Consider the following 18,648-nt stretch of genomic DNA (forward strand, 5'->3'; position numbering starts at 1 on the left):
TAGAGAGCCCACTTGGTTTCACTTATGAAGGAGACTGAGTAGCTTGATAGCAATAACTAAACAGCTTCACAGAATAAAAACGTCAAATACCACAAGACTGTCCAATCCAGCAAAACAGAAAAGCATGCAGCAGCTGGGAAGCCAGAGGCAGGGAAATTCTATTTTAAAATAACAGAGATATTCAGTTATGTGTAATACTGCAGGTAATTAAATGCTAGAACAAACTTCCGAGATTTCTCCATCACTTCATGTCTGTGGATCAAGGCGGGATGCATTTGGTCTCCCTGGGTGATCAGGTAAAACTTCATGATCTGCAATACCCAGAAGGGCACAGCTGACAACTTAATAGCACTGCCTGGCCCCCACATTGACAGAGGTGAGAAAGCAACAGCACTGCTGCATTCAAAAAGATCTACTGAAATCACTTCGTGTTTGTACCACTTTAACTGGAAATTAAATTTGCATGAACAAACTCTATCCCACACAAGACTGTATATTGTGACAGCTAAATGAAGAGCTTTTTAAAAGGGACATGTCTCAGGCAATTTTAATCAAAAAAGATAGGTTTTGTTAAAGCTACCAATTTCAGAAAATTAAGGTTGACTAAAACTGTTTTTAAAAACTCCTTTTGGAATTTAATCACATGTTGGAAACTCATATGCAGCTGCTTGTGTCACCTGCAAAACGGCTCTATAAAACATAAGCATATGCTTAATTTTACACGTGCGCTTAAGTTCTATCAACTTTAATGAAGTTTAAGCATACAGTCAAGCTTCTATGAATTTGAGAAAGCATTCCTGAACATGGGTCGTGAAGCTATTAGGAAACCACCACAGGAAAAAAAAAAAGTAGAATTAAGATTGGCCAGTTGATTTTCACAGCCTGAATAAGCTCCAAGTCCAGAAGTTAAACATACAACATACTTCTGAATTTGTTTGCTTGTTTTGCTGTAACAGGAAGGGGTGCCTGCCACAACATTTGCAAGGATTCAAGAATCTCCAAGGGAGCCTGGCAAAATGCCAGCAAAAATGAATGTATAAAACTACATGAAAGTCAATGGCTTGGGTTTGGCTCCTGTAGAAATGAGTCACGTTAAAAATCTACTATATGTCTCTCAAAGCTGAGAAGATGAAAATCTGGACTCTGCTTCAGTCCACACATTTTTGGGGTGGTTGATGGCTGCAGTCCACAGGCTGCAAGACAGCTGGGCAGACCATGCAGTTTTGATTCACTGAGGAAGATCTTTGCCTTCAAGAAGTTCGCAATCTCATTTTCCAAACCATTAGGCCCACTTTTACCTTCCCTTCAAGGCTGCCAGATGTGTGTCTGGTATTTGATTCGGCTGGATGACCATGGGTTTTCTTCCTTTTTTAACAACCACCTCCTCATTTGGATATCTTACCTTCTACATGTTTCCTAAATGAGAACCTCAGCTGAAGAAAAAGGACCTGAATCACACAGAAAGCTGAACAGCAAATAACTTGTGCTGGCCAGAGACTGCTGCAAAACCTTGCAGAGAGAATCCCCAGCATACAGATCCCTCCTGGGTGGGCTCCAAGGTTTATTTTTATACTGAGTATAAAAATAAATGAATATAAATGAATATAAATGAATGAAAAAGCAGATAAATGAATGTAAGTTGTTTTTCAGTAAGAATTCACACATTAGAAAATGTAGCGTCCTAGTACACAACAGACCTCAGGAAAATATCTTTTAATTGTATTTTTGCTTGGGGTCAGCATAGCCACAAAAGCCAAATGGGATTTACTTCTGCACAGAAAGTATATTCCTTACCTAAATGTCTTTAAAATGTTCACCTGACCTTCATACAGACCAAACACCGCTTGCGGAGGGTAGCCCTATTGCTCCCTGTGGGAGGTGCTGATGCCCAAATGCCTGCACAGACCTCAGCAGTGGCATCTTTTGGGAAAACATAAAGCGGCATTGCAGGGCAGAACCATGGGAATTTACAGAGGCAGAAAATGGGAGGACAGGGAGAGTGACTGAGGAGTGAGTGTAGTAACAGAGCTGAAGGGGAAGGCTAGACCTGGGACATGACAAGACACGAGGCTGTTTCCATGGCAAAAGAGATGTGGAAATGAAGAGACGGAGAGGAAAGGAGCTGTAGCTTGTTGAATGAGAGGAGTTTGTACAGCATCTCAGGCAGAGCTGTCACTGGCTTCACCAACAGTTGGAATTGCTACAGCTTTCCCAAACATTTCTATTTTACTTCTCACACTACTAAAACCAACACTAAAAATGTCGTATGATGTTTTCCAGATGCTTTTTCTTACCTGTTCTTTGTGTGTTAATCTTTGTGTGTGTCCTGCATTTGCATCAGCAAATCAAAACTAAAAAATACAATTTTGGGAATGGTTCTGCAAAGATGAGAGTTCAATGGCAGCAGATACTTAAAATCATTCCTGCTCTTCTGTCCTGGAAAGAATTCTTCTGGCTATAAAAATATTTTTCATTGGTATTTCTACCACCTTTCAGCTTGCTCGGTCACTGTGCCGCATGCTTTTTACAGAGACAATATTTTCTGACAACAAAACCACCACCCTGGCAGCTGAATCTGTTTTTCACCAGCCATAGAAACTAAAAAACAGATACAGGAACCTGCATTTCAGCCACTTCCATTCTTGGAAATCAAGATGCTCTCACAACTTCTCCATATCCATGTCCTCTTACCACCAGGCAAAATTTGCATCAAAAATAGGATGAAGTTTGCCATATTCTTTGAACTACTCCAGGGCTGTAAAACTGAATTTAGCCAGACAACTGGATTCTCCCATCTCTGTAGCTGTATTTGCTTTCATCTTGTTTGACCAAAGCTTATTTCTGCACCACACAGCATCATAGGATTTGAAGCACCAAAACCAAGGTGGGAATCTGTCTCATTTGCTCTGTCATGTTCCAGCCTACCACCATGCCCAAGCTGCATGGAAAGACTTTGACTTTCTAAACCATCATCTACCAATTCCAGCCAGCTTCATGGCAAAAGCATAATAATTTGTCTGCTGCAATTTTTAGAATTCCTTCTTGCTACTGACAGTCTGTTTGTCTTAGTCTCATCACTGCATTACAGTTCCTTAATGCAACACAGGCTACCCAGGATTTGACACAAGAACAACTTATCCTGCAAGAGATCCTTTCTAGGACCTGCTAATCCAACAGAAGATTTCAATAGCACTCAGAAATTACAAGAGTAGAATTTCTTCAATACTGATCATGTTATCTCACTCTTCCATCACTCAGCTCATCTGCTTTGATGGGAGAATTCCTACATCTTCATTATCTTTTTATTTTCCCTCTGCTTAAATAATTCTATCTTAGATACAATGATGGTTTTGCATCCTTTCTGTCTGTCACAGGCTGATACTAGCTCTGATAGAATAAAATTGCCTGCTTCTTCTGCTTGCTTTCCATGACTCCCATTCATTATTACTTCCCACATTCATGTCTCTATTATCCACAGATGGATAATCCAGGTTAGAGATTAACCTCTCTTCAGGTGCCAGCAGTGAACCGAACTCCAGCAGTGGCAGTGTGAGTGTCCCACAAAGATGTATCCACATGAGCCAGGAGGTGCCCACCAGGGCTTGTAACCTCAGGCACAGCACTGCGGGACCACAGCCCACTGTTAGGACCCAAGCCCGGACATGTTCTTCCCTGTATCTTAATCGGAGATAGTTTTAGCTTCATGATCTCTTAACATCACAATCAGCAACATCTCTGACCTTTTTGTTTCCTCTCATAACTTTTTAGATAGTCACCCTTATTTACATATGATCTGTATTAGGCTTTTTGCTTTCTTCTGCTCCCTCACCTCATCACCAGCTGCATGGTAGATTATCAAAAGCCACGCTATTCCATCTCTGAAAGCACATCCCAGCCTCAGTCACAACCTTCCTCCCAAAGAAGGCACAAGTGTGCACCAGTGCAGGTCCTGGCACATCCTGTATGCTGTGTTACTATATTAAACAGTAACATAACAAATACATTAAATAACACAGTAATAAGCATGATGAAAATAATGAGCACAGTTAACTGTTTGGATCCTTGCTTCCTTTGTAGTGCTTGCCGAGAGTTTAGCTATTAAAGGCTGCACTGCATTATAACATTGCCAAGATATTAATAGCTAGGCAGAGAGATGAATGGCAGGCTTACATTGTACAATTAAAACTTTTCCAGTTTACCCTTTCAGTAAAATTTGTGGTTTATAATAAGCATCTTTGTCTATTCTGAAGAGAGTAAGGATTGGAAAGTTACATAGATAGGAACAGAGGTTCATTAAAGATTTAAAATAGAATGTGGTTTGGCATTGTAAAACAAACACGCGTATAAGATGGGTTGCATCAAGAGCTGCCTGAAAGAAGTGCTCAGTGTTCCTTTTCTCTTGTGATCCTGGATCTACTGGTCATGCTATCCACAGAAAGCGATAAAAAAGCAGTAGGAAGGAAGGAGGTCTGCTCTATATCCCCACTCATTATGCATTTCTCATACATACATATAGTGTTCATTTATATGTGCGCACAAGAAAAAGATGCATTTAGTCTATCATGCATCCAGATATTCATCAACATATACAGACATTGTATTACTGATTTTGCTCACCTTAGCACCTAGAAAGCCCTATTATAAACAGATATTGATCTGTCGACGCCCAGTGAGCATCTAAACATGCAGAGAGCATACATGTTATTGCTCAAGTCTAATTCAGAAAGCAACACATTCCTGTTTCTCAAATATATAAGGAAGGCAGAAGAAGGGAGACAGATCAAAAGCATTCCTGCAAAGTCAATGTTTGAATAAAAGGGTTAACATTACCAGGTAATTTATTTAAACTGTTGGACACGGCTTCAATTTAGATAAAAGGCAGTTGCTTATCACATGGATTTTAATAAATTAGGTTAGGAGTCCCAGGAATCTGCAAAAGCTGGATTTCAAATCGCAAGGGATACACACAGACTATGGCTTTACTTACAGAGTCACTGGGAGCTACTGCTGCTTGCCTGGAGCCAGGCAGCGCTGCTGGCAGCTAGAGCTGCGCTGCATTACCAGTGTTCCTCCTCAGCAAGCACCTACACCCAGGCCAATAATCCTGATGATTAACAAAATCTAGCACTAGAGGGAGGCTGAACACATGTTCTGCTCTCTTCGGCCTTTTCTTCTTCTCCAAACATGAAAGGGCAGGCAATTTAAAGCAAACCCAGCACCCAAGGCAGACCCCAGTTGCCCCACTGTTGAGAAGCAGGTGTGCTATTTAAGGCAGCACCCCTGTAGACAAAAATCAAGCTCTTTCCTCCCCAACTATTTGTCAATATGCGCACCCAAAATTTAAATAAAAAGAAATAAAAAGATATAAAATTCCTCCATTCTGGCTGTTTCCTTAGGCAGTGAGTCACAGCCCACAGAGAGGCACGACCGACACCACTCGCCAGGAGGGAGCCTGGCAACCTCCTCCGTAACAAGGATGAGGCTCTCTCACTGCTCGCATCCATCAACACGTCCCCACCTTCTCCCAGGCGTGAGCACTGGGTAGAAGTGAGACAGGTCTCCTTTGAACAGCCTTGCAGAGAAAGGTGCATAACTTCTTCAGGCCATGTTTCAGCATTTCTCCTTCCAAAATTCCTTTGCAATAGGAATTTGAGCCCTTCAGCTGGATATTGCAACAGGACAATACAACCAGTGAATCCAGTAGGTCTGAACATGGGAATAGTTCCCTGCTCACAGTACTGCAGCTCCTCTATGCATAGGTGGTTCTAACAAGAACTGTTATCCTGAACTATTTTATATTTCGTTTCATGCAAATGTTCAAAACTTCATTGTTTCTTCACTCTAACCCCCATCCTAAACTACTTCTGCACATACTCTTAGGTATATCCCAAATTCTTTCTCATTCATTTACAGTTCTCACATTAATGTAGCAGACAGAATTGCTCTGGGACACAGGAGATGTAGGTCCTATTTTTAACCTACCATTTGTCAGCCTGGTGACCTAGGCAAAGTGCTTTCTCTGCTTCAGCTTCCTTATCAGGGAGAGACTGGTAATTCTTTTGTAAAGGGTTTTGTGGCCTGTCAATAAAAAACACTGCTAACAGCCAGGGGTTGCTGGAAAAGAGGTGATCACCCGCTAAATACAATCCTCTCCCTTCTGTGTTGCAGTAGTATCTAGGGTCCCAAATGAAAATCAGACCCATACTGCTGATGCAGCACCTGCAGATAATTACAGGCGATTAGTAAATGCATATTTTTGCCAGGTGGCCCTTGGCAGGTCTGCAGTTGAGGGTCACATCTGCTGGCCACATCTGCTCCAAGTCACCCAGGTCCTGCACCAACATAAAAGCCTAGGCTCTGAACCTCTCCTTGAAGTAGAACTGGTTGTTTCAAAGCCAGTGGAGATCTAATCCTTGGTGATAAGGCTTACTGAGATGCTCCCATAGGAGCCAGCCTTCCCAGGGATGGGATGAGAGGTGGGGACCAGCTTCTCACACCACTGTGCACAGTCCTCATCTCTGAGCAACCCTGCTTGGCAAGGAAGGAAGAAACTGCCAGTGCCAGGAGCAAGGGTCCCTCTCTGTGAGCAAACAGGGCACTCAAGAGGTTGTTTATAAGAGATTTTCACTTTTCCTTTCCTGGCCCAGGCAGAATGCCTGTTTTGAAACCAGAAGGTAAAAAAAAAAAATAATAAAACCCTGCCTCCCTCCCAGATCTATCTATTTCCCTTTGACAAACAGTGATTTCATTTTTTATTCCTGTCCAGGACTTTTTTTTTCCTCTTTTAAACTGAGCCCAAGCCAACGTGGCAAAAGGCTCTTTGCTCATGTCCTTATTTGTCAAACACGCCATCACCGCACCCTCACCACCATTCTGGGAACAAGCCCTTGCCTTTGCCTGCTGACTTCAGCCAAAGAGGAACTTCCCAACACAACTCTACCCCAACGCCAGTGCACTCTTTTTTAAAATAAACATTTCCTTTTCTCTTTCTTTTTAAAGCAGTTGATAAGAAAAGAGCTTAAATTTCCTTCTGTTTTCCTTCCAAGCCCTGCAGTGAATCAGAATATGATGGATCTTGATGGGAAAACAGAAATCACAAGAAACTGTCAGATCTGCTGCAAAGGTATTTCACGACCCAGTCTTCTGATTTCCACCAGAGCATAAACACCTCAAGGGAAGTCAGATACCAAAGCACCTTTTTGGATCTGATCCTAAGTGGCCAGTTCCACTGTCCAAATAGATTTCAAGAGATAAACAGGTCTATAAAAACTGGTTATTATTATTTTAACTGCTGCTCTTAAGCTATAACTTAAACTGTAATAATCTGTGCAGCGTTTAGCTGTCTGCTAACAGTAATGCACAAAATTATAATAAACTAAACATATATATCCTGCTTCCCTTACCAACTTAACACCTAGTATAAAAAGCTTTACCTGGAAACACAGCACAGGTATTTCATAAGGTATCATCAGGACTCTGCCATCCAGAGAAAAATTTCTGTTGTAAAGGGGCTGATTTTCTGGAGCAGATGAATTTCAAACTCTGGAGTAAATCTGGAGGGCTTGCACCAGGTCTGCAGAGGCAGAACTGCTCCAGGCAGCAGCCTCAGATCTGGTCTGTGCCAAGGAGAGGGGTCATCTGCTCTAGCATTTAGATTTAGCAACAGAGAAACTGAGGCATAGAAATTAAATGGCCTAGCATTGGAAAGCAGAATCAGGCAAGGCTTTAGTTTGTTGGAGCCAGATCCAGCACATGCTCATGAGATCTCTGCCTTCAAGGCAACTGTGTCCTGAGGGCTGGGAAAGGATGGGAAACCTCTGTCTGGAGTTGTGAAAATGATTGTGTTCAATGCACAAAGACATCAAGCAGCTTTCTCCACCACCACCTGCCTTTTCCCCTTACGTCTTGAGCCTTATATCTTGTGACTTTTGTTGCTCCTGCAAGATAAGGAGCTGATTTTGCAACATGAGACCCAGCTGACTCCTGACTTAGCCCTGGCTTTTGTCTACTCCTGATCTCCTTCAGAGGATGGAAGGGAAAAGAAAAGGGGAAAAGGTGACAAGAGAGCACAGATTAAAGAAGGAAACGTGTTTGCTGCAGAGAGTACATCTGGGCGTGGTGACAGGCAGGAGTGCTGGGGTACAACTGGCAGGGCCACTTTCGTCTGAACAGGATTGCCAAGTGAAGGAACCTTGCTCTAACCAAACTCCTGCCAAAGCCCCATGCTGTGAACACAGCTCCAGTCCCAGCTTCCCAAAGCCAGAGAGAAAGGATGAGACAAAAAGCAATTTCATGAGCTCAGCGGGGAAGAGCAATCCTATAGAGCGGTTCTACCAAGAGGCACATCCCAGTGACAGCCCTGAGTGGCTCAGGCATATCTTTGGACCCACTGCAGGAGGGAGGCATGAGGAGCTGAAGACATGAGCCCCTTCCAATAACCACGGTGAGGTCCCTTCCTTGGGCAATCCAGCAAGGGGGAAGCCTGACCCAGGAGAAGCACGTGAAGTGACCCCCTCCTGCTGCCCAGGCTTCTGCACAGGGAGCCATGCAGACTGCTCCCTGCCCTCGCCAGAAGCCTGCTGCTCCACTGCTTTCCAGAGCAGTCTGGAGGCTCCCTTGCTCCCACAGGGTCCACTCTTCTCAGAGAGATAAAAGACAGAACAACACTTGCTGAAGAATTACTTCATTTCCCCAAGGCTGGGAAAAGCCATGCTCCACACTTGGCTGATGTCCCTGACGGCTGCAGCCTTTCCTGGCAAGGGAGAACAATCCTCATTAACCCCTTCCCTCTCAAAGGCTGCTTATAACACTGAGCCGACTGCAGGAACAGCTGAGACTTTGTGACAGCATCTGAACATCTTGCCACAGGCAAGAGATCACACGAAGCCCATGAGGGAGGGAAATGTTTTCGTTTTATAGAGGCACAATGTTGATGAATTGACTCTAGAGCTTATGATGGGGCCAGGAACTAAGCCAGGTCTCTTGAATCCTGTTTAATGTCTGTTCACTAGCTTATTCTCAGGTTCAAATCCATCCAGGGACACAGGACTGCCACAGCCTTGCAGGGTCATCAAGGGCAGCCCCATGGCTGTGGGTATGTGGTTACACAACTCTCACCAGCCTCAACTGTAGATCAAGCTTGCTTTGCTCTCACTACTCCCCCCAGAAGGCTCTTACAGACCTTTGCAGTCTCAGTGCTTAGAAACTTTCTAAACACCGGTACGAAGGTACTCCTGGCAAGCTTAGACTTTCCTGTTCCTCCACCAAGACTTACCCAGAGCTGAAATAATTGTTCTTCTCTGCTACTTACTCCCAAAATGTATTTCAAATTTGCATCCATGCCCCCTTCTCAGCCTTCCTTTTGCTCAGCTAACAAGCTAACTCTTCTGGTCTCCACTGGCAAAATAAGCTCCTCACTCCTTGATCACCTTGACAGCCTGTCCCCGCAGTCTGAATACATCTCTCATGAATGTGCCTGAGCTAACACAACAGTACCCAGCACTACAGGCAAGCTGGTGATGTCTGCATAAAGATGTTCATACCTTTTAAAGGTGTTCAAGGTCTGTCCCTATCCACACAGAACATGCCATCTTCACCTGATGCATCTTAGAAGTTGCGCTTTTATTCAGATGGCAAATCTAGAGGATCCAAGCCAGCAAAAAGGGAGTGAAAAGGGTCTTGGTGACATCACTAGAGACTGGGCCAGGGCTTATTTGCTTCACTTAATTTTAGGCAGCTAAACAAAGCACTTCTAGGATCAGATTACTGCCCTAAAGTCTCTCCACAGCCCATGGAAGGAGATCGCCCTTCCAGAAAACAATTCATTCTGGGAAGGTTTCACTCCCATCCACCATCACAAGGACATAAGGCAATTAGTCTTCTAATTCAAGCCGGATGGGAAAAATCCTTTAATAGCTCAGTAAGATTTGAATGGAAATATTCCTTAGTTGGGAAACACAGCTTGCTAAAGCTGACTTGGTTGTTCCTGACACATAATTTCTAACCACAGCGCTTTGCCATCTCATTTTATTATCATCCATTCATTTCCACAATTTTTGGATCAGTTCTGCAAGAACAATAAAATTCTTGTCCTTTTACCTGCACATTGAAAGTAACGTCATCCAGAGGGGGTGGGGGAGGGAAGGCACCTTGTGATGATGTGATGTTCCCGAGGTCATCCACAGGAGGTGGGGGTGGAGGAAGGAAGTCCCCTAGGAGAGAGAATGAGAGAATTTTAACTCACCAGTTTTAACTCACATCATTATGAACATCTCCTTGCAGTGCCACACTGCCTCCCACCTACAGGCCTTGAGCACCGTCCCCAAATACCACCATGTTCAGAGAGGTGCTGATCCACAGTGCTCTGGACCACCTGTGCCCAGGTTCAAAGTTCCTGGCTCAGCCCAGCCCCGGCACGGATGCCAGCTACACACCTACATGGTGCCTACTGCCAACAAGGCACCTTCATGCTACTTGCTGTGGGAAGCAGTTGGGTATGAAGCCCTGGAAAGCTTTCCTGTTTGAATTCAAATCAGATGAAATAAATACAGAGTACAAAGAAAATAAATTTTCTGAAATTAATACTTTGGTGTTTAGTTCTAATGCTGGGATGTTTGAGTGCGACATAAACTTTTCTCCTTTGCTGTGAAAATGACCCTCCAACCAACCAATCAACACAATTTTGCAAATGAATTCAACTCCAGTAGACATATACTTCCCAAAGACTACACAGGTGATGCATCTCCCTGCACACCACATTAGTCAGGCACTCCTGCTTTATTACAACCCTTCAGAATACCTTAGTAAAATCAAGGTACAGAATGTGTTGAAGGGGATGAGACAGGGAAAGGCACAGGGCTTGCACATAAACAGAAGGGAAAAGTTGCAATTGCTATAACAGAAGGAGAAAACAAGGATTGCTAGAACAAACAAAACAAACACTGCTTTGCCCCTTTGGAAGATCTGTTCCTCCCAAAAGAAAAAAAACATTGGCAAGATTTTTCAGAAAAGAAGCAAAGGCCAGAAAAAGAGAAGAGCCCTTTTCTGGTGTTTGGAAGAAAACACTTTTCTTTGCAGTAGGAGACAGCTGGCTTTACCACATTCCAGCCCAGCTCTGCTAACTCTGTCCTCTGTGTCAGATAAGCTGCTGGCTCCTCTCTCCCCACAAATGGGAAGGTTTTTAGATCGGGAAGCAGAGAGCAGATGCCTGATGAACTGGGGGGACCTTGCAGATGTTTGGCCTTTTCCTGGTCCTCTGCGAACAGATGGACTTTCCTCCTTCACAGCTTTTGTTATTTATTCTGCCACTGCACTTTCCTCTTTCCCACACACAGCCATAGGACCAGATGCTGTTCCCACTGCACTCACGGGAGATTATTCCCTTGGATGCAGGACGGAAAGCTGTTACTCTTATTATTACTGGCATTGCTGGAAGTCTTCTTCCAGCAGAGAGGAAAGTAGGCAAAGACTGTAAAATCTGTGTCCTGAGCAGTGTACAGGTTTAGATCTACATTTGAGAGAGCAAAGGAGGATAAAAAGCTGAAAGCAAGCAGGATCTCCCTAAAATGCACCTCAGGGACCTTCACTCACCCCCAAAGCTTTACAAACCAGACAGATTTCACTTGCTTAGAGCTGGGCAAGCCATGGGAGGAGGCAGGAAAGTCCTTGTGAAGGTGGATCGTATCAATACCATCCACTGCTGAGCATTTCCCGTGCCAGCCAGCTACATAGGGAACCACCTGGGGAAGGGACCATCCTTTGGTCTGCATGAATGCACCAGTGGCCATGAGGAAAATGGGTCTCTGGGGTTACCAGAGTTAACCATGAGCTGGTGGAAGACACACCCCACCCTGAGCACTCACAGTCTCCTGACTGATTTAACTCTGCTGCTCTTCCGTGAATAAGTGATAAGATGAGCAAAAGGCCTATTAGTATTGGTCACTGATCAGCACCAAGACTGACATTTTGGTTGACATTCATCTGGCATTAGGGCGAACACTTGGAGGTACTTAAGTTATGAGAGTGACTACACTGAGCTCCACCAACAGAAAGACATCAAGGCACCTCCAGAAGGCAATTTATACTTCAAGGCAGGTGAAATCACCTTCCAACAGCAAGTACCCTCACAGAGGCAGCCTCAAGCAGGCACATTAAAGGCAGGAAACTGCATCACGCCCCTTCTCATACCGTGGCATAGCCTGCCTTCAGCTCTTGCAATGAGAAATCACTACCCATAACCATATGTTTGAAGGAGCTAAATATCTCTTCATTGCACTAGCTAGTCATTTCTTCTTCTTACAGCTGTGAAGACCATGACTCAACCTACAAAGGGACTGCGCAGTGTGACACATGCACCAGCTGAGTTACTTTAGATAGGATGGCACAAGTTGCTGGGAAACCATAGCCCTGAACTCTTCTCTCAGCACTCATGCCCACTGCTGTGCTGGAGCATCAGTCAGTGCAACCATGAGAGATGACACCATTAGCCACAGTAACATTCTCCCCGATATTTACATACAAGTGATTAGATAGAAATTTAGCCAGTTCATCATGGCAATGTTGGAAAACTATAGCAGAACAATAAGCAGAAGCAGTGCCTCCCAAGCCCCAGCCCAACTTTTGGCTCCAATCAAACCTGTGCCACGCAGATGCATTTGCAAGGTTTTACCCCTCTCCTCCCCAAAATTTCCCCCTCTTACTCTTTCCAAGGAGATTTAGGCATTTCATTATTACACTTTACAAATGTACAAATAAAACTTTTTTCAGAGCCTTAGCAGACATCTACATCAGCATGAGCTTGTCAGGCTGAATAGAAACTCATGATATTTTTGCTATTGGCTGCGTGATGCCTTCTGGGTAGGAGCACAAGCTGAGAAAAACATCCTGTCTCATGCAACAAGCACGTTTCTCACAGTCTAATCTTTAAATTTTTAAGTGCACTTCAGCTTTTTCGCAGGATCAGGCTGGTGTCTCAAGCCTTTGTTTTGAGGAAGATATATCTGCCAGTCAACAAATGAATTGCAGCACAGTAATTGCCTCCCCCCTTGACTGACACAGTTGTTTAGACATGAAGATTTGCAGCTTTGAAACTTCTAGACACGAAGAAGATCTCACATGTTCAGTAAGAAAAGACTGTTTGGGGGAAAAGCCCTCAGAAACACAAAAAAGCAAACCACCATATTTTTCCCTGAAACAATAACTTAATGAAATCTAACAACCAACAAAACAGGATTCACACTGGTCTTTCCAAATTACTGGCAGACATCTGAAGACTATATGCCCAGATGGTTTTAATTTTTCTCCTTCCAAACAAAAATAACCCTTTCTCATCATCATCTTCATAATTTCTAGCTCTGAAGATGGGTCAGAATCAGTTTGAATCAACCGAAAAATACAGGACTAAGGACAGTGATGCAGAACCTGATGTGTTTCTGTTCTGGTCCAAACAGACTCCGTTTGGTAAAGTACTGAGCCAATATAAGCATTTTCTATTGCCCAGTCAAGTATTTACCTTCTACTGCAGAAAGTCAAAGTTTGCAATTTGAGGGTGATCTACACTGAAACAACTAAGATTTACCTTAATTTGTTTAGCACTAGGCTAAAACCCTTTTCATTGAGGCTACCATAAGCCTGTATACTACAATAACCACTGCAAAAACCCGCAAAATATTGCAGTGTTACTAAGTGGTCTGGAAAACTTCATACTGCCAAAGTAACACCACAGAATTTTTATAGAAACCTTCGGCTAGATAAGACTTGGTGACTCTTAGGTGTGAACACACATCCTACTAAGTTTCCCAAAGTGAGTATTTTCCTGTATTTAACACACATCACTGGACAATGAAAGCACATGATTAAAATCATGTTTTATATCAGTGTATTACTGGTCAAAACCATGTCATGAGGGGTCACTGGCACCATGCCAGCGTGGGGCAAACCATCGCACGATTACACACCAGCTCCGCAATCTACCTAAATATACCGCATTGGCCTGTGATTCCTAAAATGAAGCAGCTCCACCAACCCTGTTTAAATTACTACTCTCTAACCAATCACTAATCCTGCCATTTGAACTACTTTTGCTAATCAGCTACTGTATTAATAAGCAGGAGGGAGAAAAAAACAAACCACCAAAACAAAACAAAAACCCACACTGGCTAATTTCATCCTCAGCATTTAAAAAAGGAATACTGAGTCTTGTCAGGTAGTTGCACTGAAAATTTACTTCACCACCTGCTAGCTGAAATATTGCTTTTATGGATTTATATTGTATTAAAAGGTCACTGGCTGTTTAAGTCTTAAATAGTTTTAATCATTCTAAAAGTCTCTTAACAGTAAGAAAAGGAAGCTCAGAACAAACAGCAGCAGGGATTCTAATTAAAAGGGCCAATTCATCTAATTTTATTTGGGGTTAATTATTCAGGATTCACTCTCTGATGTGTAAGGAATAGCAATTAGTAATTTTAGTGATTTGAGGAACATTGGAGGTGTAATCAGTTAAAATGAGTGAGTGTTTACAACACATGCTGTTGAATTAGTTTCTCCCAGCTGGAGAACAGGAACATTAGTCCCCTACAGTTCAGGACTATGAATCGCAGTACTGCGTAAAATATTCTCTTCAAACAGAAGAAAACACACGCTAACAATCATCCGGTAATTTTGTTTACTACATGGAAAGTCAATAGCCAACACATACCATAGCAGCTTATGCATCCTTACCTCCACCTTCATCCCACCATCCAACTACCCAAACCCCTGGGATTCGTTGGAAACAATTCCCAGCATTTCTCCTATCAGTACAACTTCAGCCAGACTACCACCCTCCTGCCACACCGCCTTTAACCACAGCTAGCTGTGAAACTTTCAAATGTTAATTAACTTTGGTGGTTAAATATACAGAAGAAAAATGACCGTGCGATTAATTTAAAATGTCTAGGTACAATTCCTCCTGCAAACGCAAATCCAAAATAGCTCTGCTGGAATCATTCTGGATGTCTTCCAGTGTTACTAGAGCCAGAATAAGGTACTAAAACTTTCAGAAGTGGCAGATGAGACTCTGATGGGGACAGAGGAGCCGCGTGGGGGAGTGCCAATGAGGAGATCCAAAACTAGCTGCTTTGACATTTGGGTCTGAGCTGAGGCAGCAGCTCAAAAGCCTTTTTTTTTTCCATGTCTCATGAGGTAACTGAGTTTTACCACCATGTAGGCATAGCCAAGTGCTTCACTGGAACTGGAGCTGGACCCCTTGCATTGCCTACACGTTTGTGACTGTTAAAAGGAGCGGCATTGGCACACCATGCCAAGGCTCATTTCAAGTGATGCAGCTTTTATTAAGCAACTTGATTTAGCAGAGATGCTATCTTTAGTGTTCCACAGACAGACCTTTCACTCCAGCTCTGGTCACCAGGATGGAAAATCCCACCCACCTCTGGTTCATGTCAGAACTTGCTGACCTCCCTCTCAAAACAACCCCAAGGCAGTAATTAGCACAAGAGTAGGAAACAAGGGCTCAGTTCCCTAAATTATGCAAAATCTCAGCCACTTCATCACAGTGGATGCACCTCATTGTGCAAACAACGCTTTGTTTTTTTAATGAGACTGTGGGTTCATTCAGCTTGTGTCTGTAGACACCTAGCCATGCCATCCTTCCCAGCAAAACATAACCAATGTTCCTGCAGCCCCAATAGTTGCAGGGTAGGGGAAGGCAGGTACAACCACATTCTGGCTTGCTTCCCCCTATGCACATCAGCTGCACATCCTACACATCATCAGCTTATGATACATGCCACTAAGTACAAAGGAATCGATACAAGGCTTCATTTTTGACTCTTCAACTTACTTTTCCATATGACTGTATGGCAAAGCTAATGTCCCACACCAGTCTCTATGCAATAGCGAAGACTTATTTCGCTCACCTCAACATGTTTTGTTAACATGATGCAAATAAGACAGTTCTGCTCCTGCTCACATAACGGTTATCTCCATAATCATGATACTTGCTTAGAGGACAGGTCTGCTAGTATAAGAACTCAGCTCTATGGAAAATAAATCAGTCCTTTACTAAAACTTAGTGAAGAGCTAAAGTTGAGCCAATGTAAGAAACAGCCCTGTAAAACTTCTATTAAAATCTGTAAGGATTTACAGATTAGCAGATTAACAGAAAAGCTGTAAGTACCATTCCTTGTCACAGACTTCTTTTAGGGCTTTGGGGATGTCACCTACTGTGCCTCAGACCATGGACACACAAAGCCTTCCCTTGCCTTCTCTCCTTTGTTCATTTGTAGATGCAAGCAGAGATGTAGATGTAAGATGTAGATGTAAGACAGAGCCCATCTTACTTGGTCTGTGCAGCAATTAGTTGGATGAAATCTCACTTTCAGTTATGGTTGCTCAGGTCCAGTAATGAGGACAAAAGTAGTTCCAAGTGATGATTGAAAAATTAAAAAAAGACAACAGAAAACAGCCTGCTGAGATGGAAAGACTTCAACGCAACCATATGGAAATATGCTGGAAATCAGGACATCTAAGTCAGAAGAGCAAACCTCATCCTCAAAGGGGAAACGTGGGCTGCATTCCCACACACCATCCCTCTTCCCTGCAGAGCAAAAGGTCCATGAAACAACTCACTGAGGGAAACACTGCCTCACTTGGAACAAAACAGAAACAGGTTATCTATCTGTTTATTAGATTATGGTGTCCAACTCATTTGTTCATTGCTAAGAGCTCCTGACAAGAGTTGACACACGCATTAATTTGCTAAAGAGGACTGTTGTGAAGGAGTTGAAAAAAATGAGCTACGCCACTGGATTAAGACCTCATTCTCTGTGGCTATTGTTGTGTAGCACAATCAAAATGAATCTGGTTTTTCAGCTTTCTCCCCCGAGGAAGCAGCCAGGGATTATGGGGATCATGTCCTTTGGATACATCCTTTCTTATCTCCAACCAAACCCTCTTTGTGTCTAGTGATGAAATACAAAACACTGCACAGATCACAAAAAAACATCTCCCAGAGCTCTTTACTGTCAAGGGACTTCCTCAAGTTTTGGAAGCTGCGGCCAATAGTTTTTAAGCAATCTCGGACTTAACTTGGCCTATAACTGGTTTTGTGTTGTTTTCTCACTTTGGGGGTGAATTGCAGTCTGAGCAGTCAGAGGAAACACGATGTGCTGCAGAACATCTGGAAGCACTGGATCCATTCTGTTTGCCCAGCATGCAAAGGAGATGGACAACAAAAACAATTGCCATAATTAGACCACTTCCCCGCGTGATGGGCTCAACCTTCCTGCATGGTGCCCTCTTCACAATGTCTTTTGCTTTTGGCTTGAGAGACTGGAGCAAAAATACTAAGTGGGAAATGCACAGGAAATAGCAACCTTACAGTACCTAAGGGGGCCTATAAGAAATCTGAAGACGTACTATTTACAAGGGCAAGCAGAGATGGAACAAGAGAGGATGGCTTTAAGGTCAAAGAGGGTAGATTTAGATTAGGTATTAGGAAAAAAGTCTTCATTATGATGGTGGTAAGACACTGGAACAGGTTGCTCAGACAAGCTGTGGCTTCCCCATCCCTGGCAGTGTTCAAGACCAGGTTGGACGGGGCTTTAAGCAACGTCATGTAGTGGGAGGTGTCCCTGCCTATGGCAGGGGGGTTGGAATTGGATGAGCTTTAAGGTCCCTTCCAACCCAAACCATTCTGTTATTCTATGACGTAGCACTCTCACATTAACTGATCAAGCAAACCCCCATAAAATGATTGTCAAAATGGCTCATTTTGTCCCTCACATCCTCTTCCTCACACCTCCCCATGTACCTCTTATGAATATTCAAACTTGGAAAGATTAAAGTAAAATGTGTGTCTTTATCAGATGTGTCTTAGTTCACTGTCTTCACCAATACAAACAGCCCTGGCTTTCTTCCTTCTATTGCAATAGTCAATGCTACTGGGGAGCACAGAAATCAGCTACATTTTATTCATGCTATAAGATTAATCACTTTCTTGTTCACTAGTGTAACAGTTTAATAATAAATTACATCCTTAGTCCCTGAACATAATTTAAGATCAAATTAAATGTTGGATAAATTGAATTTATCTTCTTTCAAAATAAATAACTAATGATCTATATCCCTATTGTAGGGACTAGTTTAGTGGTGGACCTGGCAGTGCTAGGTTAACAGTTGGACTCAGTGACCTTAAAGTTCTTTTCCAACTTAAATAATTCTGATTCTATCTCCATGTATAAATTTATATAAATACATATTAATATGGAGTGGTGGTGGGTGGTTTTGTGGATACAGTTTGGTTGCTTACACTGGTACCTATTAGAAATGTCACAAATGATCTGGCTAGACCATGGAAGAGAAACAGGATTAAAATTGAAAAGGGAGAAAAAAAGGGAGGGAAGGATATCTTCCCTGGGTAGATTCTACCTGGAGGTGCTTCTGGATAATGCAGAAAGCAGAGAAGTAAAAAAAAAAAAAAATTATGCAAACTTTCTTTTTCTGAAATTAATTTTACCCTAAACCACCAATGCTTTCTGTACCAAGGATCACTGCCCAACACCTCAAAGTTACTAGGCACACTTACATGTTATTGTCATATTTTAAGCAGAATTGCTTTAAAAATTACACTTTTGCATAATTCAACAATGT

The 18,648-nt window shown here is 42.9% G+C and overlaps 1 protein-coding gene across 5 annotated transcripts in view; it reads right to left on the reverse strand.

Annotated features, from left to right (window-relative positions):
- LPP (LIM domain containing preferred translocation partner in lipoma) overlaps nt 1–18,648 on the reverse strand; it is a 342,496-nt gene that overhangs the window by 168,283 nt on the left and 155,565 nt on the right. For all 5 annotated transcript variants that reach the window (XM_080623385.1, XM_080623381.1, XM_080623382.1 and 2 more), the window contains one exon: nt 10,099–10,211. In XM_080623385.1, the coding sequence (XP_080479511.1) occupies nt 10,099–10,211 (113 nt within the window). The remainder of the gene's footprint in view (nt 1–10,098; nt 10,212–18,648) is intronic.

The sequence above is a fragment of the Psittacula echo genome (assembly GCF_963264785.1).
Source record: "Psittacula echo genome assembly, chromosome: 7".
NCBI lineage: Eukaryota > Metazoa > Chordata > Aves > Psittaciformes > Psittacidae > Psittacula > Psittacula echo.